The 27,119-nt window shown below is 45.9% G+C and overlaps 1 protein-coding gene across 5 annotated transcripts in view; it reads left to right on the top strand.

Annotated features, from left to right (window-relative positions):
• The window catches only part of MYPN (myopalladin), a 2,601,563-nt gene that overhangs the window by 2,125,341 nt on the left and 449,103 nt on the right, over positions 1-27,119 (top strand). For all 5 annotated transcript variants that reach the window (XM_085603535.1, XM_085603537.1, XM_085603533.1 and 2 more), the window contains one exon: positions 23,343-23,469. In XM_085603535.1, coding sequence (XP_085459661.1) covers positions 23,343-23,469 — 127 coding nt within the window. The remainder of the gene's footprint in view (positions 1-23,342; positions 23,470-27,119) is intronic.

Genomic DNA, 27,119 nt, shown 5'->3' with positions numbered 1-27,119 from the left:
TGGGACAAAATGCTACAACACACCTGAAATACTAAATCAATTTGTAGACTACTATTCAGAATTATATGGCCCCAGAGAGGCTGCTATTGGGGACGAGACGCTTGCCTACTTTGAGGAAATTGCACTTGCTTGGTTGTCTTCGGGGCAACAGGAATTCTCAGTGCAACCAATTACTGTGGCGTAGGTGAAGCAGACCATTCAAGCGTTGCCTGGTGGTTAGGCGTCAGGTAGCGATGGGTTGCCTGGTGAATTTTATAAAACGTACTCAGATTTGCTAGCACCGCACTTGCATAAAATGCATGTTGAAGCATATGAGGTCACTCAGCTCCCGCAAACGCTGCGCGAAGCACTAGTGGTTACTCCAAAAAAAACAGGCAAATATCCGGTGAGTTGTGACTCGTATAGGCCTCTTTCCCTTTTGAATATCAACACGAAAATCTTTGCAAAAATTATAGCATCAAGACTGCGACCGTTGCTTCCGGCTTTGGTACTCCCAGACCAGTCAGGGTTTGTGCCTGCCCATTTCTCCATGCACAATTTGTTAAAGTTATTCGCTGTTCCGCATCAACTTGATCCGGATTACAGGGCTGCGGCTGTGCTTTTAGATGCAGCTAAGGCATTTGACTCCATACAGTGGAAGTTTTTGTTTGATGTGTTGCATTGCATGTGGATGCCGTATGCATTTACTCAGTGGATAAGATTATTATATGCTGGCCCGGTAGCCAGGGTCTGGGTTAATAACTGCCACTCCGCACTCATCCCAATATCTAGGGGAACTCGGCAAGGGTTCTTGGTTTCCCCGCAACTGTTTGCCATTGTTTTAGAGCCCCTGGCATGTAGAGTGCATCAGAGACATGCAGATCCGGAACTGAGGTTTCGGCAACACTCGCTGGCTATATCGCTATACGTGGACGATATAGTACTTTATGTTTGCAATCTAGAAGAGCATCTCATACGGGAATGTATTCTATTTGAACGCCTCTTGGGTCTTAGTATACACTGGGATGAATCATTAAATTTTCCACTGACATCTGGTATGGTGCCCTATGAGCTGGATTATCCACTGGAACAGTGTATTGAACCAGTTAAATATCTGGGGGTTTGGATTCAAAGGGACCCTAAAATGTTTCTGAAAGAAAATTTTGGGCCGGCAATGGTGACATTTGAGGAACAAGGTGAGCGCTGGATTAAACTACTGTTGACATTGTCGGACATGGTGGCGGTATCTGAAAGAAACACGTTAGTTAGATTCCTCACCTTAGAATATCCCCAGGCGTCAGACTGGATCCGGAAGATTTTTCGTCAGCAATACCCCTTGCGTTTCGCTAGGCGTCGTCTGCGGCTCCGCGTCCGTCGTCGGCGTCGTGCGCCGGAATGACGTCGTCGGAGTACTTAGACGCCGCCCTCGCGCGCTGACGTCAGTTCTTCTTTTTTCCGCGCCAGTAAGCGCAGATCCGGGAGAGCTACCCCTTTTAGTCTTTTTTGACTAACTTTTTTGATCCTTTTTGATCTTGTCTCGACTCCGGTGCCGGTAGGATGCCTGGTTTCAAAGCCTGTGCTGACTGCAACCGCTTGATGTCGGTTACGGATCATCACCGCCGGTACCTTTACTGTTTGGGCCTCGACCACGACGCGGAGTCGTGTTCGGACTGCAAGGCCCTGACCTCGAAGGCTAGATGGGAGCGGTCCCGTAAGCTCCTCGAGATTCGCCACTCGGCTCCGCGCCCCTTTCGATCCCGGTCCAGGAGGAGGTCCAAGGATCGGTCGCGGAGCCGCAGCCGATGTCATCATCGCTCGTCTGGCTCCAGGTCTTCGGGTAAGTCGAAGCACTCCAAGAAGTCCAAGAGGCGACACCGCTCTTCGGACTCCCCTCGCCGGTCGCGCGACTCGGCCGAGGGTCAGGGTGGTTCCACCCCCGCGGCTCCAGCGGAGCCGCAGGCGCCGCGCAAGTCCCCATACCCGCCGGTCCCTGGGACTGACGCGACGCCGGCTGAAGTCAGTGCCTTCCACTCGGCCATGAGGAGCCTGGCTCCGCCGTCGACGCCCACTGGCACGCCTTCGGGCCCCGCGGACCCGACTGGGCAACCTTGCATGCCGGCGGCTCCGGCCCCGGCCCCGTCGCCGGCTTCGGCCCCGATGCCGCAGGTTCCCGAGGGACCCGTCCCCGAGTCCCCGCCGACGCCGGTCGACCTCGTCACGCCTCCTCCGCCGGCGCCGACACCGGTTCCACCTCCGACGCCGGCTCCGCTCGGCGTCGAGCCCCAGTTCAGCCCCGCTCCGGATCCGGCGCCGTTACGGCGTCGATGGACGCCGCGTACGGCGCCATTAGAGACACATTATGTCTATCGTCCGGCTCCGATCCTTCCTCCTGTTTACCAGGAATCGGATGACGGGGGCGAATGGGAGGGGTCCGATGACCCTATGGCCGTTCAGGCTCAGCTGTCACAGGACTGGGCAGATGAACTGGGGGAGGCCAGTGGTCTGGATACCTCACCAGACACTGGATTCATCTCTCCTCCGACTGTGGCTTCGGAGGAGGTTGCTGCTTTCTCTGTGGTGCTGCGCAAGGCGGCCGCAGCCCTTGGGCTCGAGTTGCCTGCCGTGGCAGTGAGGACGAACGTCCTCACTGAGGTGCTTCAGTCTGCAGCAAGCTCCACTGAGCCTCTGCTGCAATTCAATGAGGCCATCATTGACGTTCTGCTGGGCACCTGGTCCAAGCCCTCCACAGTCCCTCCTGTGGACAGGAACGTCGCCAGGCGCCACCGCCCTGCTCCGGGCGACCCCAGTTTTCTGTCCCAACACCCCACCCCCGAGAGCCTGGTTATCCAGGCTTCTACCTCCCAATCCTCCTTCCCGACCGCTCCGCCGGACCGGAATTCCAAGAGACTGGAACAGTTTGGCAAAAAGCTGTTCTCCTCCCTTAGTTTGGGTCTGCGGTCCTTGAACACCGCCTGTCTTTTTGACCGTTATTCCCACTCTCTGTGGGATACGGTGGAGGACGTTCTGCCCCTGTGCCCGGAGGAGGCCCAGACACGACTTACCCAGGCTCTGGCCGATGGGAGGGATGCAGCACGACATGCAATCCGATGTGGGCTTGACACTACGGACTCGCTGGGTAGGGCGATTTCTACCACGGTGGCGCTTAGACGTCACGCCTGGCTGCGGTCTACGTCCTTTTCGGGGGATGTCCAGAGCACTCTCATGGACATGCCCTTTGATGGCACTCGCCTTTTTGGTGAGAAAGCGGACAGTGCGCTGAATCGCTTTAAGGACTCCCGGGCTACGGCCAAGTCCTTGGGCCTCTCGGCCCCGCGGTCGCAAACTTCCGCCTTTCGCCCCTTTCGTGGCCAAGGAAGGGGTGCCTCCTCACGTCAGCCTAGCCACCAGCCGCAGAACCAACCTGCGCGCGGTCGCGGACGTGGTTTCCGCCGAGGCGGTTCTGGAGGATGACGCGGTCAGCCCACATCCACCCCGGCAGCATCCGCCTCAAAGCCTTCCTAGTCCGAGCTTTCAGGCCCATTCCACGCCAGTGGGCGGCAGAGTTCGCCATCACCTGCTCCACTGGCGGTCCATCACATCGGACAGGTGGGTGCTGCAAATCTTCCGAAGGGGCTACTCCCTCCCCTTCGAGACGACCCCTCCAGCCATGCCACCGCAGCACCACCGTATCTCGGGGGATCATTTGAATCTTCTCCACGAGGAAGTTTCGGCCCTCTTGGTCAAGGGGGCCGTCGAGCGCGTTCCGAGCCCAGAAGTAGGTCGTGGTTATTATTCCCACTACTTTCTGGTGCCCAAGAAGGGCAAAGGGGGCCTGCGCCCTATCTTGGACCTCCGGAACGTCAATGCCTTCCTCCGGAAGGAAAGGTTCAAAATGTTAACTTTGGCTCAGGTTCTAGCTGCCCTAGACCCTGGAGACTGGATGGTAGCGTTGGACTTGCAGGACGCATATTTCCACATCCCCATCCTGCCGGCCCACCGGCGTTACCTGCGGTTCACGGTGGGTCAGGAGCACTTTCAGTTTACCGTGCTCCCCTTCGGCCTTACCAGTGCCCCTCGGGTGTTCACGAAAGTGATGGCGGTGGTCGCAGCTCATCTGCGCAGATCAGGGGTTCCAGTCTTCCCCTATCTCGACGACTGGTTGTTGAAGGCGGGCTCGCCCCAGGCAGTCGTCTCCCACCTCCAGACTACGGCGGATCTCCTGCATTTGCTGGGGTTTTCCATCAACGTGCCGAAGTCACACCTGAGTCCCTCTCAGCAGCTCCTCTTCATCGGAGCGGTTTTCGATTCGGCGCAGTTCCGGGTCTATCCGCCGGAACAGCGGGTCCGGGATATTCAGGCCCTGATTCCCATCTTTCGGCCTCTATCCTGGGTTTCGGTCAGGCTAGTGTTGCGGCTTCTGCATTCTACTAGTGCATCACGCCAGGCGGCGCATGCGGGCTCTGCAGTGGGACCTGAAGTTTCAGTGGGCCCAGCATCACGGCAACCTGTCCGACCATGTCTTGATCTCGGAGGGCACTGCACAGCAGTTGCAGTGGTGGCTCACGGACCACGATTGTGTCACGGGCAGGAGCCTCTCCCTTCCCCAACCGGAGCATGTCGTCGTGACGGATGCGTCCCTCCTGGGATGGGGTGGCCATATGGGAGAGGCGGAGATCAGAGGCCTCTGGTCTCCAGTGGAGTCTCGCCTCCACATCAACCTGTTGGAGTTGAGAGCGATCCGACTTGCACTGAAAGCCTTACTTCCCTCTGTCAGGGGAAGTGTCGTGCAGGTGTTCACGGACAACACCACTGCCATGTGGTATTGCAACAAACAGGGCGGGGTGGTGTCGTGGACCCTTTGTCAGGAGGCTCTGCGCCTCTGGACATGGCTGGAACACCAGGGCGTTACCCTAGTGGTTCAACATCTGGCGGGCTCTCTGAACGCCAGAGCAGACGAACTCAGCCGCCGGTGCATGATGGATCACGAATGGCGTCTGAACTCCGAAGTGGCGCAAGGTCTCTTTCAGCAGTGGGGAGAGCCTTGGTTAGATCTATTCGCCACCGAAGAGAACGCGCAATGTCAGCAGTTCTGCGCGCTGGAATTTCCAAGGCGGCACTCGCTCGGCGACGCTTTTCGTCACGATTGGAGTTGCGGTCTGTTGTACGCCTTTCCGCCTATACCACTTCTGCCCAGAGTGCTGAAGAAGATCAGGCGCGACCGGGCCCAAGTCATCTTGGTGGCTCCGGACTGGGCACGAAGGTACTGGTATCCCGAGCTACTCAGTATGTTGACCGATCCTCCGATACGTCTGCCCCTTCGGGAGGATCTTCTGTCGCAGCAGCAGGGGACGGTCCTCCACCCGAACCTGTCAGCCTCCACCTCCATGCGTGGAGATTGAGCGGCGGCAGTTGATGCCATTTGACTTGCCTCCTGAAGTCTGTGATATCATTCTGGCAGCCAGGCGTCCCTCCACAAAGACGGTATACGCCTGCCGGTGGAACAAATTTGTGGCATGGTGCACAGCAAAGGCTGTGGATCCCCTTTCCGCCCCTCTTTCTGAGGTTCTTCTCTTTCTGCTTTCTTTGGCCCGGCAGGGCTCTGCCCTGGGCACCTTGAAAGGTTATCTTGCTGCCATCTCTGCCTTCTTACGGCTTCCTGATCAGCCTTCTCTTTTCAAGTCCCCTGTCATTACACGCTTTCTGAAAGGCATTACTCACACGTTCCCTCCTGTCCCATTTGTAATGCCTCAGTGGGACTTGAATCTTGTTCTCACATTTCTAATGTGCGCTCCCTTTGAGCCTCTTCATAATTGTCCTCTTCGTCTTCTGACGCTTAAGACTGCTTTTCTGGTAGCCATCACCTCGGCTAGACGGGTGAGTGAGCTCCAGGCTTTATCATCAAAGCCTCCTTTTCTATCTGTTCATCCGGACAAGGTTGTCCTTCGGCCTCGTCCTTCCTTTCTGCCGAAAGTGGTGACTCCCTTTCATCTTGGGCAATCTGTCACCTTGCCCGCCTTCTTTCCGCCTCCGCATCCTTCCAAAGAGGAAGAGAGGCTCCACCGTCTGGACCCAAAACGTGCGCTCTCCTTTTACCGCACAAAGCAGTTCCGGGTGGACGACCAGCTTTTCGTTGGCTACGTGGGTGCAAAGAAGGGAAAAGCTGTACACAAACGGACCATCTCCCGGTGGGTCGTTTTGTGTATAAAAATCTGTTATTCCTTGGCAAAAAAGGAACCGCCTGTTGGGCTGCGCGCCCATTCTACTCGGGCCACAGCGGCTACTACTGCTTTGGGACGGGTAGTCCCTTTGCAGGACATCTGTCAGGCGGCAACGTGGGGTTCGCTACACACGTTTGCCAGGCATTATTGCCTCGACAGCCAAGTCCGGAGGGATGGCTTCTTTGGCCGTTCTGTCCTCCAGGACTTTCTGGTGTGATCTTGGTTTGCAGACCCACCACCGGGGATGGTATTGCTTGGGTTTCTATTCTAAGGTGAGGAATCTAACTAACGTGTTTCTTTCAGATGAACAAGTTACTTACCTTCGGTAACGATGTATCTGTAAGAAACATTAGTTAGTTAGATTCCTCACCGACCCACCCATCCTCCCCGTTCTGCGAACTGACATCTAGGGTTTCAGGCCCCTAGATTTATTTTTGGCACCAGTGTCGGTCTCTTGCATGGCTCTGCGTTCCTGGCGCTGAAAGCTATGTACAAGAACTGACGTCAGCGCGCGAGAGCGGCGTCTAAGTACTCCAATGACGTCATTCCGGCGCACGACGCCGACGAGGGACGCGGAGCCGCAGACGACGCCTAGCGACGCGCAAGGGGAATTGCTGACGAAAAATCTTCCAGATCCAGTCTGACGCCTGGGGATATTCTAAGGTGAGGAATCTAACTAACTAATGTTTCTTACAGATACATCGTTACCGAAGGTAAGTAACTTGTTCTTTAAAAATGGTGGTTCTTCCGATAATTCTTTATTCATTCACTAATTTCCACTCATTCTGTCTAAAGCTTTCTTTACTGCTTTGTGGTCTGTTCTATCTAGGATGGAGTGGGCCGGCGAACAACTGCGGGGCGCTGGGATGTCCTTGTCAGGCCGTACATACAGAAGGTTTTGGGGCTCCGGACTTATATCTATATTACATGAGTGCGCAAGCACATTTTGCACATTACTGGCATTATCCCCCACCTTTCCACCCCCATGTAGCAGTAGAAGCAGATGGGGCATATCCATTGCCACTAACCGCTATGTTGACACCAGCACATTTAATAGGGCCACGGAGGGAGAAATGCACGATTGACTGTATGGTGAAGGTTTGGCAGATGCTGGCGGCATGGGTGGGGAAGTTACTGCTGTACACCCCTGCTTTGCTTCTGGCACACCACCCTGATATCTCTGCGGCACAAGAGCCTAAAGCTCTTTCTATTTTAGCAGACTCAGGAATAGTCAGCATGGGTGATGCATACCCAGAAAGTATGTTCATCGCTTTGGAGGCCATCGAAGCCCGTAACACCAGTACCCCGCTATTGGTATTTACATACTATAGACTAAAAGAGGCCGTCAAATCCCTAAATGCACTGCACCCATGTGCACCGCTGACACTGACACCATTACAGGCTATGCTTGCCAGCAACGCCCGCACAAAACTGATTACTCAATTGTATAATGCAATGCAGGGAGACACTGCCCCACAACATAGTAGAGGGATGGAGAGGTGAAATGAGGTGCTGGGCACTCTCTTAACAGGGAAAGACTGGGAGTACTGCTGTGCTTTAACTGGATAATTATCAGCCAACTGTAATTTGTGCATTATTCATTTTAAATATATACAACATCTGTACTATACTCCAAAGCAACTGCAATGATTTGGTTTGAGAGAATTGGCCTGCTTTAAGCGATTCAAAAGGCCAGATGCTGATTCCATACATCTGGCATGGTATTGTGAAAAATGTTATGAATTTGAGTACAAGTAACTAAGGTGCTATCTGATATGATCTTGAACCAGTCAGTTGCACCCACAAGTGTGTCTGTTGGGACTTATTGGACACTTAAAGTCACAGAACGGGAGACTAGCGGCGGTTGCACTTTTATTGACAAAATGGAAAGTGGCTCAAATCTGGGAAGGCAGAGGTGTCCCCAAATTGCAGCAATGGTTGGTGGATATCACATATTGTAGGGATCAGTTAACCCAGTATGAGGAAGAACTTCCAGTACCGTCGAGACCTAAAGACCTTTGGGCTGCTTTTACCGCATACTTACTGAAAAGTCATTGTGAACAGCCACCTGACGACTTGCCTGATGGTTGCTCTACTGACCGTGCCCTGCTCCCTTCATGAATATTTGATGCTGTATAACAAACATTCTGCTATATAACCGTCCAGTGTACTGTCAGGACAATATGGTGTAGTTTTGTATGAGTTATGTTGTGAATGATTGTAATTCAAATAATTAATAAAATAAATTACAAAAAAATAAACAAGATACAACTTTTTGGGCCCGATGTACAACGATCGCAATTTGCGAGGCGCTATTTTGCATGTACAACAGTGTGTTTAACACTGTTTGCGATTGCCAATGGGGCCGCAAATTGTGAGGCTCATGAATATTAATGAGCCTCTTGCAATTTGCGAGCCCTTTGGGAATGGCAGGCCCTCCCAGGTATGGCGGCCTGCTGGGCTCAGCAGACCACCATGTCTGGGACTGCGTTTAAATAAAGCAGATTTTTTTTAATGCATCCAATTTTCCTTTAAGGAAAACGGGCTGCATTAAAAAAAAAAATCAACGTTTTTGTTTTCTTTTTCAAGGGCAGTTAGTGGTCCCTGGGACTACTGCCTGCCCTTAAAAATATTTTTAGAGCCTGTCACAAAGGGGTAGGGGTCCCCTGAGGACCCCTTCCCATTTGCGACTCCATTACCACCCTCTTGAAGAGGGTGGTAATTTGCAAGTGGTTTGCGACCGCAATTGCGGCTGCAAAACATTCGTACATGGTTTACAGAGTCGCTATTTGGAAAGGAATGCCCCTTCCAAATAGCGAGTCTCTAAACACTTTTTTTGCGAGTCGCAATTCATTTGCGACTCGCAAAATTGTGTTAGTACATGGCCGTTCCAATTTTAGCATGCGCAAACGGATCGCTAACCCGTTTGCGCATGCTAAAATTGTCGTACATCTGGCCCTTGATCTGTATCGGAAGCCCACAATTATTTAAAAAGGTTTTCTTCTAATAAAATGGCTTGTGATAAGTTTTTTAACATTTTAGTTTTTTTAGATATTTTTTAAAATGTGTATTAATGAATCAGGTTGCTTGTATTTACAAATGTCAATCATGTAATAGTTGCAAAGTGTGTCTAATGCGGTAAACTCTATTGATGGACTGTATTTATTTATGTTGTATTTTAATCGTCTTATGTATTTTATTTGGTATTTTTGCTATTGTGTTATGTGTACCTCTGTCGGAGTTCCATATCATAATAAAAATCAAATTGAATTGAATTGGGGGGGAGCTGATAAAGAGAATGCTATAGTGTGCTTTGCAGCATTTCTAATTCATGAAATGATTTTGCTGTGTCGCAGTCTATCTGCAGGAATCTAGATGCTTTAACCATATGCGCCAAACATTTTAAAAATTAAACAAAGTGCCTAAATCTTTGAAGTGCCAATAATTCTTCTATGTTTGTGGTGTAGCATTCCATTCTAAATATTTTGCACCAAAAGTCAAGAAATATACATGAGCACATGGTCTCAAATATTTTAAGGTAGCTCTATATATGGTCTTCTGCCAAAATATTGTGAACAAATATTGTGATACAGGAATATTGTGTCCAACATATTCTCAACTCAAAACAATTATGGGACAGAATATAGAAGGGATGAATTTGGGGTATGTAATATTCACATAATTTGCTTTCGCATAAGTATGCAGAATTTTTACAAAATTACCTAAAATTACGTGTAATTATGCAAAATGTAAACCCATCATTTTGCAGTATATTTTAGCATGAAATGCACCCTTCCATCAATTTTTGGCCAAAGGATGTATTTGACAAAAGCACAGCGAACAACAACTATTCGTGTTCTGTTGTGTGCGTGCATTTGCAGTACATTTTCACTGTGAAAGGCGTGTTTCATGGTAAATTTGTACCGCAAATGATGCATAATGATATGAAGTGGCATAAAAGTGTAATTTCTGGAATTTTTCGTGGCAAGCATAACACAAAAGTTACACAACTTACGCCGGGATAAATACATTTTGCTCATGCCATGTTTTTTAGGTATATAAGATAATATTATTCTCTTTTTGAATATAATTGTATATACTATTGTTTTATTTATTATAGCTGTATAGAATATTGTTTTGCTAATTCATTTAATATATAATAGTTAACGTATCTGTTATAATCTCAGTATCGTAAGTATGAGTTGGTATGTTCCAAACCCCCTCCCCCTAACTAGTATATGGTATGACCCTGGGGAGCTCACCTTAGAATGTTCATGTGGGTTCCATCACTGCTGCGAGAGCGGATGGTCGGAGAATAAAGAGTGAGCACTTCTACTTGTGTGGTGTCATCTTTGATTACAACACTGGCGACGAACTGCGAAGGGGGCAGCTGGCCATCTCCCCTCTGTGTATTCTCTCAAGGCAGAAAAGATTTTGCAGTACCACAACGAGTACGATTGATTGGAGGAATTTATACGACGGAGATTTCTGCAGCAAGAAGGCAAGCAGTGGGCACAATAGAGAACACCTCACAATCGAGCACCTTGAAGTGTGTAAGCGATTACAGGCTAAGGAAGTGAAAAAGAGGACTGGCAGCAGCCCAGGGGGTGCGTGGCTCGTTGGATTTAGACGAGCCATTGTGTCCGGCTATCCCCGTGAACATCGCTGTGATGGTGCCAGTACTTTACGGTGCGTGTTGATAATGTGCCCTGTCGATCCCCGCTGAGCGAAGGGTGTAGAGATTGTGAGGTGTCTCGTTCATGCATTGTCCAGGAATGGGCAGCTTTCAGCGTTGGAGGAAGGAAAGTACTCACGCAGGTCAGCGCTGCTGTCACGGAGCTAGTGCAGTGGTAGGCAGTACGGAGGCAATCTCTTGCGCCTGATGCACCTCACGGGGAAGGCGCGCCCTGGGAGGACGAACGCCGCTCCAGCCGCTTCCAGTAATCTTGAGCAGTACTCCGGTCACCGCTGGTAAGGTTATCCTGGCATTCTGACGGATTGTTCATGAGTGAACAGCGTGAGGAGCAGAGCGCTCCAGAGGCAGCTTCATCTCCGAGTTTCCTCAGCAAGCGGACGTCTTGTGAGGCAATTTCCTCTCAGAGGAGCCGGCGCGCCAGCCTCTGAGGACCGTTCAGCTAATGAAGTCCCTGTCAGCCTTGTCCGGTGCCCCAGCCGCATGAGAGCTGGTCGTTTCACTCAACAGTGGTTTTCTTCGTGTGCAGTGGTTCTGGAGAGAGGTGTCTGGTTACGAGCGATACCGGGCCCTTTCTGCATCGTGGCTGGGGTGAGTGCAAGAAGTATTTCAGTATCTGAATGGTGGATAGCGGATCCAGTCAGGTTGAGGGGAGTGACTCTTGTACCTTGAGCACCGGGAGGGGAAGCTATTCAGTACACTGTGGTAGCCACCCCAAGGCTTTTCAAGAAATCTTAAGGGCCACTTGTCCCCCGTCCTTGAATTGGTCCAACTGCACATCTGTGGTCTGTGTTAGCCATATAAGTCACCATGGGAACGCCAGGCATGAGTCAACCCCCGTCCTTTTTGAATGACTGTGGGGATCCAGAGATCCCCTGGAAGGATTGTGCCAAGCTGTTCGAATCGTACTTAATTGTTATGGGAGGTGAAAGGTTTTCAGCCTTGAGGAAACAGCACATTCTTCTGCACAATTTGGGCGTGCATGGTCGCAAAGTTTATGAAACACTTCCGGAGCCAGAGTTGGAGGATGATGATGGTATTGATGTATTTGATGTGACATTGATGAAACTGGAGTCACACTTTGGGGATAAAGTCAACGTGGTGTTGGAGAGACACAAATTTTTCAGCAGAGTTCAAGGGAAGTGCGAATCGATCAGTAACTACATTGCAGCTCTAAGGGGTCTAACACAGTTGTGTGAGTTTGGGGATTTGAATGACTCTCTCATACGTGACCAATTAGTTAGATGCACAAACAATAGCAGGATTCAAGAAAAACTGTTGCCAAAAAATCCCACCTTGAAAGATGCGGTGGCGATTGCTCAATCTGTGGAACATACTGCGAAATGCGTAAAAGAAATGAAAGTTAGAGAGGATGTAGTAGCATCAGTACAGGTGGAGGAGCAGAGTAAAGATGTGTTTAAATTGTCCGATAAATGGAGCACGAAGGAGGCTCAAGCCCCAAAAGCTAGTAGAGATGTGCATAATTTAAAATGTTATAGATGTGGAAGCAGTAACCATCTTGCTAATAACCCTGTGTGTACTGCCAGAAGTGTCATGTGTAAGAAATGCAACAGGAGAGGACATCTAGCTAGGGTGTGCAGAGAAGGGATAAGTAACACTGTGAGTGTGGTTAGTAGTGGTGAGGAATCTCATGCTAAGTATGTTTTCCAAGTGAGGAGCACTGCGGTGGGGGGAAAACAGAACTACCCTAAATGTATTGTGCTGTTCAATAACAAACCGCTGGAAGTGTTTGCGGATTCCTGTTCCCCTTTCACATTAGTGAATGTGCATGATTTTGAGGAATCATTGGGTGGGTCAAGAGAAGTGTTAGAGACTCCTGATATCACACCTGACGGGTACACGAGAGATCCCATCCCCCTGGTGGGCATGTTGAACAGCTACATTGATTTCAAAGGGAGGACCACAAAGGGGAACGTGTACATTGTAGAGCATGGTGCCAATCTCCTTGGGTGGCAGCATCAAAGAGAATTAGGCATCATGTTAGATCCCAACGGAGAGAATCAGGTGATTATGGTTGACAGAGCTAGCGATGAAGAAGGTCTACAGATGAGGTTCCCCAAACTCTTCAATGAGGAGTTGGGTAAACTACGTGAGTTTCAGCACAAAATTAAGATCAGACTTGGAGCCAAACCTGTGGTTCACAAGACACGGTCAGTACCTTTCCATCTGAGAGAGACACTCAAGAAGGAGTTAGATAAACTGTGTGAAATAGGGGTCATACAACCTATCGAGGCTACTGAGTGGCTTGCGCCTTAGTTTTGGCATCTAAAGGTAATGGAAAAGGCATTCGCCTATGTGTGGACCTACGCTCCTTAAATGAGAACATTTGGGTGGAGAGATTCCCTCTCCCCAACATAAATGAGATGATAAGCACCATGGGCAAGGCATGTTATTTTTCGGTAATCGATCTGTCCAGGGCTTATCATCAAGTGGAGCTGCATCCCGAGTCGAGACCATTGACAGCGTTCACGTCGCCGTTTGGGGCGTTTATGTTTGTAAGAATGCCTTTCGGTCTCGCCTCAGCAGCCTCAGTATTCCAGAAAATAATGCAGCAGGTACTAAAAGGGGTCAAGAACACACTCTGCTTCCAAGATGACATCCTGATGTACGGGGAGACGGAGGAAGCACATGATGCCACCCTTCATGCAGTGTGTCGCAGACTAGTTGATGCAGGGTTAACAGTACAGCTGGACAAGTGTAGGATAAAGGTAACATCTGTGGATTATCTAGGGCACACCATCACTAAAGAGGGGTTCAGACCCAAGCACAGTTTAATTCAGGCCGTCAGTGAGGTCCCACACCAAACAAATAAGGAGGAGCTTAAATCGTTTTTGGGTTTAGTGGAGTACATGTCTAAATTTGTCAGGAACTTTGCTGATTTGTGTGTGGGCCTACGTGAGCTCCTGAAGAAGAACACTGCATTTGTGTAGGAGGAAGAACACAGTGGAATGATTGAGATGATAAAAAAACGCATATTAGATTCACCAGCATTGGGATCTTTTGATCCCAAAAAGAGAACCATTTTAACCACCGACGCCTCAAGCAAGGGATTGGGGGCCATGTTGTCCGAAAAAGGTGATGGGGAAGAAAGAGTAATAGCGTTTGCTTCCCGCACTCTGAGTGAGCCAGAACGCAACTACTCAGTCATCGAGAGGGAGGCGTTGGCGTGTTTTTGGGCGGTACACCATTTAAATTTTTTTTTATGGGGTACCAAGTTTACCATTCACACAGACCACAAACCCCTTACCTTCATGTTTTCGCCGAAACAGGCACAAAACATGTCCCCAAGGATAAGTAAGTGGGTGCTAGGGTTGGAAAACTTTTGTTTCAAAATTGAGTACTTACCAGGGCCAGAAAATGTGATTGCAGATTGTTTGTCGAGGTTACCAATCAAGGGTAATCAGAGTGAGGAAGTGCTAGACGTACCCATTTGCGCGGTGCATCTCCCCTCGCTAACCGATGCAGAATGGGACAAGGGCATGGAGGAAGACAAGGCCACGGGTATGTTAAAAGAACTCATTGTCAAGGGGTGGCCGGACAGGTTGTCGGAAGTCCCTGACATGGTTAAAGACTTCTGGGAAGTCAGATTTGAACTCTCGATCATAGCCGGTCGCTTGCAAAGGGGTGAGAAAATTGTTCCACCGGAGGGGTTGAGGAAAAGGATTATAGACCTGGCCCATGAAGGGCATCTGGGCAGGAGCCTTACAAAGAACAAAGTGCGGAGTTGTTTTTGGTTCCCCAGAATGGATTCAGAGGTGGAAAGCATGGTAAAAGAGTGTATCAGCTGTGCGAGAAGTGACAAGAGCAAAATCATTCACAGGGCTCCCTTGGCCCCGGTCAACGTGCCAATGACTCCGTGGACTAAACTGGCCATGGACATAGTGGGTCCCATGGACATCCTGGGGCCACAGAAGAGATTTATGTTTGTGTTGGTGGATTACACTTCCCATTGGGGGAATTTTAAGTTCACAGCGTCCACCACAACAAGCAATCTCATTGCATTCCTAATAAAAATCTTTGTATATGAAGGAATCCCGGCCACCCTGGTAACGAACAATGGAGTGCAGTTCGTCTCTGAAACAATGAGAGAGTTTTTGGAGGAACACAATATAGAGCATGAGAGGACTGCTCTCTATTGTCCAAAAGCCAATGGATTGGTGGAAAGGGTGAATCGTATGATCAAGGCACACATACAACTAGCCACCGCCAACGGGTTGAATGTGGAAGAAGCATTGAGAGAAGCCATGTGGGCATATCACACCACGCCCAACGTGGTCACAGGGTTATCCCCATTTGTGTTTCTCAGAGGAAGGGAACCCAGCACCAAAATGAACCCGAGGTGGTTGGGTGGGGGAAGAAGTGTTGTACCAGACTTAGGTTGTGTGGAGGGAGGAGTAGAGTCTCATCAACAGAAGTACAAGTCTTGGTATGATGGGAAACATGGAGCCAAAGAGGTGGAGGTAAAACCCAACAACCCGGTGTGTGTTAGGAAACCTGGTAGGGTGCAACCTGGAACGAGCAAATTCGGTGTACCTCAAAGGGTGGAAAGTACAAGTAAAAGTGTAGTTCGTCTGGACAACGGACAAACATGGAGCAAAGACAGAGTTGTAAACACTGCGTGAATTAATGTTTTGTTGTAATCCCTTCAAGGGGAGATGTGTTATAATCTCAGTATCTTAAGTATGAGTTGGTATGTTCCAAACCCCCTCCCCCTAACTAGTATATGGTATGACCCTGGGGAGCTCACCTTAGAATGTTCATGTGGGTTCCATCACTGCTGCGAGAGCGGATGGTCGGAGAATAAAGAGTGACCACTTCTACTTGTGTGGTGTCATCTTTGATTACAACAGTATCATTATCCGGTGTTAGTATTATAATAATATTTTCATTTAATTTTGTTAGTATGTTTTGTAATTTTTATCGTAAAATGTAATTAGAAATGTTTAATTTAGTAATAAATTGTTGTGTTTTTAGGGGATTAGGACGGGAAGTTATTCAAAATATAACATATTTTTTAAATTTTTGATTAATTTTTATAAAAATTACAATATAAATTGGTAATTATGAAAATGTATTGATTATTATTTTAATTATTTGTTATTGTTATTTGTTAATTGGTTGAATAGTTTCATTATAACATGTTGCCAATTATTTCTGTATCCATTCATTGTTTTAATGAAATAGTTGTATGTAATAACTGATTTAATATGCATAATGGTATATTTTTATTAATTTCAATAGTTTTTTAGTAAGAAGTTTAGTGCATTTGTTTTAATGAGTTTTACATTTTAAAATGTTTTATTTTATTTGGTTTGTAATATAATTTTGTTTTTTTTATTTAATTGAATTGTGTTTATCATTAGGGAATATATATTTTTGTTTAAATATGTTTTAATGTTTTATATTTTTATATAGTCAGATTAAAAAAGAAATGTAGGAGCTGGAATAGTAAATGTAACCCCTCTGTAGTGCAATGGTTCCCTGCTTTTGCTGAAGTTGGAGTGGGAAGAGTAAATCTAATCCCTTCAAAGTCCAATACTTTTCCTCCAAAGTCCAACGCTTTTCCTACATGCTAGAGTGGAATACTATGGTATTACCACGCAGTATGTTACAATGCGGTTGTTACAATGCACGCATTGTTACCACTCGTGGCTTTTACATCGCAAGTCGTTTCTACGACTTGGGCTAGGTGGCGCACTGGACTTAGGAATAGTATAAATTACTATTCCTACCCCAGTTAGCGCAACAGCAGGGAATGTGTTGGATTTAAAATCCAACACATTCCCTGGTGTTGCACGCCACCTAGCGCAAGTCGTAGAAATGACTTGCGATGTAAAGCCACGTGTGGTAACAACACGGTCATTGTAACAACCGCGTTGTTACTTACCTGCGTGGTAATAGCAGCGTTGTAAACGCTATTTCCCGCTAGATTGATATAACAAATTTGACTCCTCCAAAGTCTAACACTTTCCGTACTTTTGTTCAGATTGGAGTGGGAACAGTATATCTAACTTCTCCGACGTGAAGCACGTTCCCTTTTTATCGTATATTGGAGTGAGAGTAGTAAATTTGACCCCTCCAAAGCCCAACACATTCCCTACTGTTGCTCATGTTGGAGTGGGAAGAGTAATTCTAACTCCTTTGAAAGCCCAATATATTCCCTACTGTGTCGCTCAGATTGTAGTGGGAACAGTGAGTTCGACTCCTCTAAAATCCAACACTTTCCCTACTGCTGTGTAGATTGGAGTGGGAACAGTAAATCTAACCCCACCGAAGCGCTACACTTTCATGGCCTTTTGCTTACATTGGAGTGGAAGAGTAATTTTGCCCCCTCAAAAGTCCAACACTCTCTCTACTGCTTCTCAGATTGTAGTGGAAATAGTAAATATAACCTATCCAAAGTCTGTCACTTTCCCTGCTTTTGCTTTTGTTGGGGAGAGGATCAAAAATTTCACCCCTCCAAAGTGCAACACTTTTCCAACTTTTGGACTTTGGAGTGGGAATAGTGAATATGACCCATCCAAGATCCAACACTTTTCCTACAGTTTCCTACGCTGGTTAGAATGGTAAATCTGACTTCTTTGAAGTACAACACCTTCCCTACTATTGTTAATATTCATTTTATGTCTTTTTACCATTTTCAAATAATTTATAAATACAAATAATGTGTAATTTTATAAGTATACTTTAATTAAGTTTGAGATATGTTATATATACATGTTTGTAATTTTTTTATTATTCTTAATACCTTTAATATAATTCTTTACATTATTTACATATTTTTTTAATTTTTAAAATATATATTTTGGATTATATTTTTATTTTAAACATTAATATTCCGATTAAATTAAATTAAACACTATTTATACAGATCTTTTAATAAACTTTTGTTGGTGATATTCTGACCCACAATATTTTTTTCAATACTTTTCTTGTTTATGTACAAAGTATGCACATTTGATATTTTTGGGACCTGATATTTTTGACTCGATAATAGTGTATCGTGATCATTTTGTACCCAATATTTTGTCATGCAACCCTTTAGACATGGCAAGGTTCAGTGGGATTTCAGCCTGCTGGGTGGCAGGCATGGCTGGACTACAGTAAGGAGCTGTGCCACAGACAGGAAAGGGCAGCAAGATGCTCCTGGTCGTCACAGGCAAATTGTGTTTGATGGTTGCCTGGTTAAACATCATTGTTGATTGACTAAACTACAAGGGATAGTGCAGGGGACATAATGCACTGCTTGATCCCCAAAGAGAAATGCAAATTGAATGTCTGTCCTAACCTATGCTGCTCAATAGTCTCCGCTCTAAGGGCTTTCAAAAATAGCAGGGAGTAAAAACTACAGAACATTATGGCGGTCATTACAAACCTTCAGACTTCGGTGCAGGGAGACCAGATGGCCTGATTTTCCCATTTGGGCTGATATTCCTACAACTATATATCTGGATTGCATGTTATGGGCCCCTGAAAGGGCAACAACACGTGGACCTGGCAATACAGGTTCCAATTTAGCATGTCATTCCTTTTCTTGGGGACAAAAATGGTCCCAGGTCCTCACAACTTGGAAAACCAAGAGGTGGGAAATGTGTGCAGGGGCTAATCAGATGACTGTGGAGCAGGGGCACCAGGAGGGCAGAACAGCCGATTGAAGAGTTGCAGGAGCGCTTACTACTTCCCCTGTGCTGCTCTTTGAATACAGCAGCAAAGCAAAACCAAAGGGGATGATGGACGGAGTGTTGAACATTGCAAGCACTCACCCCCAGTCAACTGATATGGGTTTAGTCAATCATCATTCTTTAGCTCACTCCGCCACCCCTGTTCAGACATGGCCATATGCAAATTAGTCTGACCCTGTGCCTCATGGGAACAGTCCAGCCCGAACTGCCAAGCCATGTCCTCCCTGGACCGGAAACAAGCATCCTGGGACCGGTTTCTGGCTAATCAGCCGTCATTAGCCAGGCTAGCTTGAATCCAGTGGCAAAGTGAGCAAGGGACCCACGTCTGGGCATACCCCGCCAACTTAGGGCGAACAAAGCAAAACCAAAGGGGATGATGGATGGAGTGTTGAACATTGCAAGCACTCACTCCTAGTCAACTGATCTGGGTTTAATCCATCATCATTCTTTAGCTCACTCTGCCACCCCAGTTCAGACATGGCCATATGCAAATCAGTCTGACCCTGTGCCTCATGGGAACAGTCCAGCCCAAACTGCCAAGCCATGTCTTCCCTGGACCGAAAACAAGCATCCTGGAACCAGTTTCTGGCTAACCAGCCGTCATCAGCCAGGCTAGCTTGAATCCAGTGGCAAAGTGAGCAAGGGACCCATGCCTGGGCATACCCCGCCAACTTAGGGCGAACAAAGCAAAACCAAAGGGGATGATGGACGGAGCGTTTGAGCAAATCAAACACTCACCCCCAGTCAACTGATCTGGTTTAATCCATCATCATTCTTTAGCTCACTCCACCATCTCAGTTCAGACATGGCCATATGCAAATCAGTTTGACCCTGTGCCTCATGGGAACAGTCCAGCCCGAACTGCCAAGCCATGTCTTCCCTGGACCGGAAACAAGCATCCTGAGACGGGTTCGGGTTCATAACCCTCATCAACCAGGCTATCTTGAATCCATACCCTGCCAACTTAGGGCGAACAAAGCGATACCAAAGGCGATGATGGACGGAGAGTTTGAGCAAATCAAACACTCACCCCCAGTCAACTGTTCTGGGTTTAATCCATCATCATTCTTTAGCTCACTCCACCACCCCAGTTCAGACATGGCCATATGCAAATCAGTCTGACCCTGTGCCTCATGGGAACAGAGAAACTGTGAAATTTGGAATGGCCCAGCAAGGTATCTGCTCTTGAGATACACTTCAGTCCACTCATAATAAGGATGTAAAAGATGATGGGAGGATGCTTGAAATAAGTCTAACCACTGGCAATCTCTCGGGGTAGCATTCAAACATATTGTTCTTTTGCCCACCATGCCACCTCAGATTAGATTCAGCCATATGCATATCAGTCCTGAGGCTGCTCCAATAGGAACAGTCCAGCCATGACTGCCAAGCCAGGTCATCTCTGAACCAAAACACAGGCAACCCAAGACCGTTTCGTACTCATTGGGGCTCTTCAGTTGGATGTAGCTTGATTCCAGGGACACAGTGAGCAAGGGACTCACATCTGGGAATACCCTTGACCACTGTGCTCTACGCCATTTTATTCCACTCCACTCTGTGCCACTCCACTCTGCACCACTGTACTCTACTATGTACCACTCTAATCTATACCACTGCATTCTCCGATGGTGCATTGTACGCCACTCAATGCTACTCCACTCTATGCCACTAAACTCTGCATCACTCTACGCTAATGATCTCTACACCGGTCCACTCTACTCTATGCCACTCCAGTGTATACCATTCTACGCGACTCCACACTGTGCCACTCCAATACACAGCAATCTCTGCCACTCCACTCTACAACACTCTACTCCACTCTTCGCCATTCCACTTTACGACATTCCACACCACTCTCTTCTACGCCATGAACTTTTAGCCATGCTGAACAGCAGCCAAACCGATGTACAACATGGCTAAAACACATTGGCAAAACCGCCAGTCATTTTTGCATAGGCAAGAACTATTGGCTTTGCCAACGCATTTTATATCACCTATTTTACATCAAAGAGTAATGATTTGTCTACAGTTCTTGGTGCATGAGGTTAGAGCATAGCAGTCAGAAGCTACATGAAAGTTCAGTTCGTTTTGTGTTCTAAAGTCTAAAAGGACCTCAAGCTGAGCCAGAGGCAGGCATCTGGCTTGAGCTTTCAGTGACTCGCCTACCTCTAATACAGTGTTTAGAAGTGCAACGAACTGCAATGCTGGGGCACAACGTGACTTCTCTCAGTCTGGGGCCGGGAATCAGAGTCCCAATTCTAAAAATAGTGAAGTACTCTGTACACCCGTGCCATCCCCCTAGCTGTGCCCTGCCTGTTTTGCTGTGTAACAGATGAACTACTGTATGCCCACATTCAAAAAAGCTGTGGGGTGCACCAATGACCCTGGATACCAGCAAGCAAGCAAGGAGGGGTGGGTAGAAAAAGTGGCAAGAGGAAGGACAGGAGATGTCAGTCATCAAAATGAGCTTATACACAACTGGGGACAGAGAGAGATGTGGGACAGAGCAGCAGGAGCAGAAAGAAGAGTGGGGTGGTTGGGCCAAAGCTGGCAGTGATTAGCAGTCATTGGTAACCTTTCTAGGTGTGACCAGTTGGGATGCCCGGAGTAGAGGAAACATCATTTACCACGAAGTCTAAGCCACGCACTACCTTTATAACGTGGTCTGTACAGCGACCCCTCTTTACCACTGCAACTACTTGACATAGGGGAAGCAGCTTTTGACTTCAAAGTCCAACACTTTCCCTACTGTTGCGCAGACTGGAGTTGGAATAGTAATTTATACCTTTCCAAATTCCAGCGCTTTCCCCTAAGGCAAAGTAGTTGTGCGTTGTTCCATCATACATCCAAGCTGCCCAACTAGAGTATACTTTCTTTCAAAACTAAAATTACAGACATATTATGCTTGTAACTTGAAAATTGATAACCCAAAGACAGGTGGTTACAGCGCATGTATCCACCAGTAATTTGACATTACAATTCTGACCGTTTGCTATAAATATGTAAATTATCATGAACAATTACTACCCTGCTAGGTTTGTTTCTTCAGACAAAACATTTACATTGAATTCTCTACACTTGTTATGCATGTGAATGAAATGAAAATAGTTATAGTCGTAGGTAGTCTTAGTACAACACAGCATATTACTTGAACTAAAATAAGTCAAGCTGCAGGTTTAATTTGTTGCCAAACATTCAATACAAAACATTAATCTCTTGACCAGAATGTACCTTATCTTCTGATCCTTCTTGATTTTTCCTCAGCATTTGACATGGTCAAACCTGATTGCTCTTCTTCAAAAAAGGATGGGCCTAGCGGACCCTATCTTAAATTGGTTTGCCTCGTTCCTACAAAACAGAATGCAAGAATCAAAGTTCACCACTCCCTTGCAACCAGTACCCAGGTCACAATTGGAGTGCCTCAAAGTTCCACTCTCTCTCCCACGCTTTTTAACCTTTTCATGGCACCACTTTCCGAAATCGTGAACCGCTCTGATGACACTCAATTGTATTTGAAAATCGCTTCACCAGATGACATAAATACTCTAAATTGTGCATTGTTAAAAACTCAACAATGGTTAACTCATAATCATCTTTTGCTAAATACTCTCAAAACAGAATTCCTCCAGATGGCCCCCCACAATCACTATGCACCCACTCAAGACTGGCTCAAACAACTTTGAGCATTCAACTGCACCACTCATGTTGTTGCAAGATCTTTAGGTATAACTCTTGACAAATACCTGAATATGCAAGATCACAACAGTGCAACTATAAGGGGAGTCAATCATCATCTCAACACCTTAAGGAAACTCAAGCCTTTCTTGCCTTCTGAAGACATTCAGTCTGCAGTCCAATCCCTAGTTATCTCACGCTTGGAATATGGATTGGTGACCCTATCTGGGTTACCTAAAGCTAGATTGGCACCTATTAGAGCCACTCTGAATCCTTTGGCTAGACTCATCACTGGTTCCAGAAAACATGACCAGATCACTTCAGACCTAATGCAACTAACTGGCTGTCTATAGTAGCAAGGATCCGTTTCAAGATAGCTTGCCTGACGCACAAAGCTATTCATTACAACACCCCCCTGTACCTGGCAAACAAACTTGAACTTTCTGGTTCGAATTGGAACCTAAGAAGCCCTAACACCCTACTGTTGCAACCTCCAAAATTCAAAAAGAAAAGAACATACAATTGTGCTTTCTCTGGTCTGCCACTGAGAATATGGAACTCTCTTCCTCGCGAGATTCGATTAAACCCCTCTGCCGCCTCATGTCAAATGGTTACTCCTGAATGACCATCCACAGCAATAGTTCCATAGTCATTTTAACTTACTTCTATTTCTTGTGTACACTCTTTGATACTTTTGTTCAAAAGTTCTAATTCTTGTCTCTTTATGTGCCCTATGAGATTTGTTGCTCTTCTGGAACTTTACATGTCCCATAAGATGGGTTGTTACCCCGGTGCAACATTGTTATTCTGTTTTTACACGTGCTCCTTATGACTTTTGTTGCTTATCTGGTACCTTACATATCCCTTCATGCTTTCGCTCCTTTGTACAGTGCTCTGATACCCGTACGGGTCTTGTTCGCGCTTTATAAAACTTTTCAAATAAATAAATACAACTCTGCTTTCTGCGATAACATATAAATACAGCCATACTGTAGTGTTTGTGTCCTTCACAAGCTATTTGACAGAAATGTGTGTTTAATAACGTACTGAATAAAATGCATTGAATATCTGCAGAACAAGATCGTGGCTCCTGGAAGGAGATGGTGAGCCAATGCAAGATTGTTTTTTTCGGCCTTATTTCCTCCAGGCACCGGGAGATATGGTGGCTCACGAGGGAAGACTTTGTAGACTGGATTGTAAGGTATTTAGTCATGAAATCCTTCTTTAATGTTTTTCCAAACGATTTTTGAAGTTTTCATTGTTTAAGTGATAATTCAAATTTCAACAACGTGCTGCAAATGTTTTTCTTATGTAACAAGGCACTTCATTGCCTACTAATTATTTATCTAGGACTCAGAAAGAAAACCGTTATTTAAGTATACAATGGATTTGAAGGGGTCTACTTTAGTTTTTATGGAACACGTATACATGCTGATGGCTTATACAGAACACAACTCTTGCTAAAATGCAGCTTGAAAAAAAGCATTGGCAAAGCTAATATGTCTCGGCTAATTTAAGTAAATGTGTTCTTTGCTGTATAGCCCGTAATGCCACAGTCATTCATTTACAGATATACAAATGGCCATAAAACAATATGCTAATAGACGGGCACATCTTTGTTTACACATGCACATTAACATACACTGATAGACCCTACAAATACATACTCATATACTGAGATACACGCTCGTATAAACACACACTGAAAGACACAAACACATTTCCACAAACAAAATTAATAGAGATGGGACAGAGGGCCGAGATTTCTGTGGGGTCTAGTTATCTTCCTGAAGCACTTTACTGTTTTGAAAACGTTCTGAGAAATACTATTATGATTTCGAAATATTATTTGCAATAACGCCAGTTTTATCTCCCTTTTATCGCGCACCTGCACTTTATACGTTTAATCAATGGCAACTTAGTGCAATCAGGGCCGGTCCTAGGATATGTGGGGCCCCGGACAGAATAGGCGCATGCAAGGCCCCTATAATTTGCATAAAATGTAACCTCACAGGAAGTGACATCATAGGAAGTAATATCAATTGGCCATTATTTATATGGCATTGATGAAGCTGCTTTGCAATAAGCAACTTACCTAGTTTGGATAGCAGTACCATGGTTAAAATAGCATTAATAATCCTAATAAAATTCGTACATAGATATAAAATTGCTATTAAGTAGATTAAATTAAATTTAAATGTAGTTTAAATTAATTAAACTTGGTTATTGTTCAATTGAATGGGATGAATGAAAATGATATGCTAACCAGTCATTCTGATTCTGGCACTAAGAGATGTCCAAAAGAGAGGTGCAAACTTTACTAATGTGGAGAAAAGACAGTTTTGAGTGTATTCCCAAAAAACTGGAGTTACACCACAGCTCAAGAGGGTGATAGTTCTAGTCCTACACAACTAGAAAGGAGAAGGCTCTGCCTCCAATCAGGGCCATCTAAATTTTAGGATGGCACAGGAGTTTGGTTGGCACAGAGTATGGGGTTCTGGACTGAACCTAAGGAGTGCTGTGCACAACGGCATATGGATAGTGCCTAGCAGATAGAGGGTTTCGGATCAAAAACCCCGCAGACAGCATAAAGGTGAGAATAAATGGCTTACCAATGCAGCCATCTCAGATGAGGAGCCTAGCACAGTTCAGAATGATTTGAAGGGTACTGAATGCAAGAAGGCAGGAAGCCCAAGAAAAACGGCATTTGCTTAATCTAATGAGAAGATAATTGACTGTACAACAGCCTCATGGTAGTGAAAGGCCAGAAAAGGAATGCTTTTCTGTTGCTTATGGATGTAGTAAAGGCAAGTGGATGAAAAATGTTTATTATACTCTGAAAACAAGAGAAGATGCTGGAACATGAAATCAAGATTTCTTTGCTGACTCTGCCCATGTGGGCCATTGACCTACTTCCACTAGCCACCAAAGAGAACACCATATGGTATGAGATCCTTTAAAAATGAGAACACTTGATTTGTCACTAGAAGGTTTTAATGAATTTGTCTTCATTCAGAAATCAACTGCTAGCATGCACATACAAACATATTCTTCGGCAGAGACCTGATTGCCACTGAGGGAAATCATGGTTGGGTATCAATATGTGCAAGATATCATCAAGAAACCAGAAATATAACCCAACAAGTGACATACACCTAAAAACAGCCAGGAGTATTGTTTTTGTCAATGGTTGTTAGCTGTTTAAGCAAAATGCTGTAACAACAATACATTATTTCACTTTCACATTGTTGTTTTGACCAATAAGTAGCTACTTCACACACATTTTCATAGGATCACAACTAGAATGCAGGACCATTGCTCTTTGTGCTCTGCAGAGAGGCCATATTTTGAATGATCATGTAATCTGAAAACCTTTTTTGACCCTCAGACAGGCACATATGAAATTTGTACTGCCTGCAGCCTCAACTCCAAAGTGCTCAACTGTAGCCTGTTATAAACACCTGAAGGCGACTCAGTACAAAGGGAGCATTATCCAAGAGTAATCTGCAGTAAAAATGAAATACAGAAACACATGCTGGAAATAGCACTCTTGGGGAATGCAAGATTAAGTAAAGCATGGGAAATATAAACAGGAACAAAATCACTGCCATTGATTACCCTAACATCAGGAGCACTCGAATTATGTGGCAGGAGATGGCTAAATTATGTGGCAGGGTGAGTAAATTATGCAACAAGAAAAGGCAAATTATGCAGCATAATGTGGCACATTTTGAAAGAGTGTTAATTCATTTTTTTGCCATTTTTAAACTTGGTAACATTGGGCATTGGTTGCACCCATTAGTACCATTTTAACACCCAAATTTAGCAGTGGGAACAGAAAGTTGACTATTCCAGCTTTTCAAAGGGTCTTCCCACATGCGGCAAGACGTGTTGCTGCATTTTTAGTAACATTAGAACCGTTTGAGATAGAAAGTAATTTTGTGAAAATCTGTAGATTTTGCAGCAGATGATGGATTATGCGGCAAATGCATAATTATGCAGAAATCGCCGCCACTGCACATTCAGATAATTCCTGTGGCCCTGCCTAACATGCAGCATCAGACTGGGACAGAAAATAGGCTGCGTACCAAAATGAAATCGGCCCCCAATAGTGAGTTAGTTAGCTAGAAATGTGTCCCATGTTTGCAAACTAGAGCAGCTTTCAAATTGTAAAGACATGCAGTATAAGTTTTTTGTAAGGTATGGAAGACTGCACTGATTTGAGTTTGCTGCAGGCAAGGCTTGAATATATTATAAATCAAAAGTAAAAACCGGCTCACCTGACAATAAAGCAGGTTAACATCTAGCCAAAAAAATGGCCTGCATACTGACCTGACTGCAGGGCTTTAAGTGGGATGACAAAACTGGGGGTGGTGGCGTCTTTCAAAGGGGCATGGCTGATGTAATTAAGGGCGTGGCTTAAAAACATGTAAGCTATATAAATCTGTTCATAACATACCGTGCCGCCCGACTGATATTTTGCTGCGTCATTCATTGCCTCCAGATAAATAATACAACAAGTAACATTACACCCACAACAAGCCAGGACTATTGGCTTTGCCAGTGGTTATTAGTTGCATAAGATGCATAAGCAACATCTACAACTTCCTTGTATATAATGTTGAAAATGCTTCAGTTCTGAAATGATGAGAATGAAAGAACTATAACGAGTCTAGTTGAAGCTACATTAAAGGGAGCGAAGGGTGGCACTGCTGCAGAGTTAAGATTTGTTTATTTACTCTCAGGGTGAGGGTGAAAATGGAGAGCAGGCCTGTCTCATCACCTGCTTTTCAGAACTTTCATTCATTGTGCAGACACTGGATCAATGTTTTTGCAGGCAAAGTAAAGGAC

Source organism: Triturus cristatus, chromosome 1_2, assembly GCF_964204655.1.
Source record: "Triturus cristatus chromosome 1_2, aTriCri1.1, whole genome shotgun sequence".
Taxonomy (NCBI): domain Eukaryota; kingdom Metazoa; phylum Chordata; class Amphibia; order Caudata; family Salamandridae; genus Triturus; species Triturus cristatus.
Note: the sequence above shows the minus strand (reverse complement) of the source record. Positions and strands in the feature narration are given on the sequence as shown.